Genomic DNA, 3,566 nt, shown 5'->3' on the forward strand with positions numbered 1-3,566 from the left:
ATAATATATTATTGCAATTTTTTAGAATAATAATGAATGATAAGAAACCGTGTGACAATATATAAATATATGAATAATATACGTATATATATATATATATATACATAAAAATATGTATGTATATATGTATGTATATTATATTATATTTTGTGAAAGATGGCTTTTTTACCTACTTTATAAAATGATCACAGTGTTACGAAAGAGTTAATAGATAAAGTTTGGAAATAAGTTATGAGAACGAAAAGAAAAAGAAAAAAAAAAAAAGAATGAAAGAGAGAAAACAATTTGTATCGATCGCGGTTTGTATAATTAATCGTTAATACGTAAGGATATTGAATCAAGAAAAAAAAAGAAAAAACCGAACAAGAGAGAGAGAAAGAGAGAGACAGAGAGTATAATAATTGAACACTGTCGGCCAATTGGGAGACGGTTTCTCACAGTAATAGATCTATTAGGTTTCTTTTATGTTTTGTGTGCCTAAGGTTTGCATTATATAATTAATATTATTATTATCATTATTAATTATTATTGATTATTTTATTATTATTATTATTATTATTACTATTGTGTATATGGTATAAATTGTAAAAAGGAACGTAATTTACTACAATAATTCATTTTACAGAGATCGATAAGGTTCTCTGAATAAAGAAAAATTGTTTAAAAGCGAAGGATTTAAATAAAATATTGACCAAATCAATAGTCGCAACAATCCTTTAATTAGAACGATCCGCATAGATTCTAATTCATTTATAATTTATGTTAAATCGACAATTTTGTATTTTTGATAATATCCTCTTTCCATTTATTCAAGGTTTCTCAAAATGTGGGTAATGAATTTTATAGGAGTTCGGTGAAATTTAAACAAGAAATAAAAAAAAAAATGTCTAGACGAAATGTCGCGAAAAAAAAGAATTAATTAAGAAGATTGTATGAAAAGTTTGAGAAACCTTGTTTTCAATTTTCCTGACTTCCTTCCTCCTTTTTTGAGCATATATCAAATCGTTCGAGAAAAAATGCAAGAATCGAAGCAATAAAACCGAATAAAAGAATGTAAAAAACAAATGCTAGATCGGCTAAAGTCAATGATCGGTAATTATTATTTTCTTTCATTATATTTTGATCTCTAAGCAACCATTCCGGTTTATAATTCCACGCAGTTTCAGTTACCCAATATCTGATTAATCCACATTGCCACATACGTTGTAAAAGATTACTAACCCTATCGTTCAATGGCCAATTAGGACGAACAACGTAAGCTGAATACAAAGTTATCAATCTGTGTTTTGAAACGTGTAAATGATTTTCAAAACCGATTTTCATTAATCTTAAACGTTCTGCAGCACAGCCAACGTCTTCTTGTTCTAACACGTATTTCGTACAATTCCAATGATTTATAAATTTCAAACGCGAACGAATTTCCTCGTCAAAGATTATATTTTGGTAAGATCTAAATATGTACACTTCGTAACCGGAATTTTTTAAATCGTCTATACAATCGATGTTTGATTTTTGTACCGGTGACGTTAACAACGACGAAAGACTTCCTTGAAACAATGCACCTGTGATTAAAAATAATAACACTACTGTAATCAAGTAAATCCTTAGAGATGTTTTTTCTTCTTTTCTTATAATGGTTGCACCAATTACTATTCTTAATACTTCAAGAAATGCGAATACAATTCCTTCTTTTCTTGCAATAACAAAGATTATTATCGTAGCACAAAATACCAGGATTGTTCCGAGAATCAATTTGGGGTTCATAAAATTTAAAATTTTGGATGGTCCGGTCTCGTAACCAGCGTAACGCGACAACAAGCTGATTCCAGTATTAATATGACAATAAGTGAACGATACGTTCATATATTTGTTGAATATGTATTGTGAATTTAAAAGTATGTCCTTTTTACCGGAATTAATGATATCGAAAATACCCTGATTTGATTTCGAATAACCAAAGTAACTTTGGGCGGTGTCATTGGTGATCGTTACTTGTAAACTTGCATTTAATTTATTCCATAATGTTTTTGCTATATTCCCATCCACTCCATGGTAATTTTCATAGCCAGTTTTGTTTGGGTTTATTACTAAACTCGGTGGAAGGGATATTGCTATTGCTTTTATTTCTTTCCCACCGAGTGTCAAAGTTTTAGGAAAATCCAAGTTTGAACAGGTCGTTTTATCTTGTGATCAAAATTATTTACGAATAATATTATAATAAAAATCTGTGTTTTTTTGTTATGAATATTATTTAATAAAATCGTTGGAATTAAGTAAAGAAAATGTTCTTACTATTAATAAATTTTTGTTCATATAATGTCCAGTTTCTGTTTGATGATACATTCATTGGTTTTTCCCAAACTTCTTTCCATTCTTTTAAAGCCCAGTTCGTGTAAGGATTGTAAGTATACATCATTATTTCTTCGTTAGAATTAATACAAAAATATGTGGAAGAAAGTATATCTTGTTTCCAAATGATTTGAAGAAAATCATACGCCCTATCACAACCTTTTTCCAATGTTTTAGCATCGATGATTAAATATAATCCATAAAGATTCCACCATTTGGATTTTTTCAGTTTCGTTAAAAAATATCGCAATGTTAAAGGATTGGATACTATCGCTAAAATGATTTCTGTCTTTTTAGATATGTCATGATCAAAAATTTGTAGATTACTATCATTCGAAATGGGAATTTGTATTTTTAAAACAGTAAAAATATTAAAAAGTTTCGATGAGGAACCAATTGATTCCTTAGTGTCACTCAACAGGGTAACGAAGCGTTTCCTTTGAATCATGCAATTGGATAATGTGTCAATCTATAAAAAACTCATTATTGTAAAATTGAAATTTATTGAAATATTTAATTTTAAGTACCAATTGCTCAGTTGCATTGTAGAGTTGATTAAAACGATAAAATTGAATTTCTGATTTACAAGACATGACAATATAAGAAAATAATAATATTTTTATAAGCAACGTCATCTTCAACTAACTTTACAAGTCTGGTTCTTAAACAATACTAAATTATGTTGCAACATTTTCCAGTCTTATATATCTCGACTAATATCGAAGAAAATTCATTGGCTTATTTTGAATGTAAATATTACATTGCAAAATTTCAAGATCTGTACATATTGATATAACAATTATTTTTACAATAAAAATCGATCAAATTGTACAGGGAGATTATAGCAATTGTAACTTGCAAATGACGCTTTTACCAATACGCTTCATGATAATCTCGATGAAATTATGCATGATAACCTTGCTGATAATTATGAAATTCGATGGATTCTTTGCAGCCTGTTTAAACATAGAACGTTTGGTAGTTTGCGTTGCTAAGCTACGTTTGCCTAATATCAATTCTTATAGAATTTATATTTGCATGATATTTTCGCCATGGAGTTGATAATTCATCGACATCGCGTTAAAATAAAAAGGATAATTAAAAAGAAATTAAATCGTGCTAATCGTTTGAAATAAATGAATTAAAATATTATCTGCCGTTCTATCAGCTGGTTCTTTTTCTGTTTTTTTTTTTTATTTCTGACGTTCTATAAAAAA

At 28.3% G+C, this 3,566-nt stretch overlaps 1 protein-coding gene across 1 annotated transcript; it reads right to left on the reverse strand.

Annotated features, from left to right (window-relative positions):
- Positions 1-551: 551 nt before the first annotated feature.
- On the reverse strand, positions 552-2,942 carry LOC106791970. The gene is made up of 3 exons (XM_014758031.1): positions 2,877-2,942; positions 2,293-2,818; positions 552-2,183 (listed from the first exon to the last, which is right to left on the reverse strand). The coding sequence occupies exons 1-3, from the start codon at positions 2,940-2,942 to the stop codon at positions 958-960; spliced, it is 1,818 nt and encodes a 605-aa protein (XP_014613517.1). The 3' UTR covers positions 552-957.
- Between the last annotated feature and the right edge of the window lie 624 nt (positions 2,943-3,566).

Source organism: Polistes canadensis, unplaced genomic scaffold (genome assembly GCF_001313835.1).
Source record: "Polistes canadensis isolate GaletaPanama2010 unplaced genomic scaffold, ASM131383v1 scaffold_361, whole genome shotgun sequence".
Taxonomy (NCBI): domain Eukaryota; kingdom Metazoa; phylum Arthropoda; class Insecta; order Hymenoptera; family Vespidae; genus Polistes; species Polistes canadensis.

Coding starts and splice junctions, on each gene's coding strand:
- LOC106791970 (XM_014758031.1), bottom strand. CDS start 2,942: ATGTCTTGTAAATCAGAAATTCAATTTTATCGTTTTAATCAACTCTAC. Junction 2,819..2,876: donor ACAATGCAACTGAGCAATTG/GTACTTAAAATT, acceptor AGTTTTTTATAG/ATTGACACATTATCCAATTG. Junction 2,184..2,292: donor TGAACAAAAATTTATTAATA/GTAAGAACATTT, acceptor TTTGATCACAAG/ATAAAACGACCTGTTCAAAC.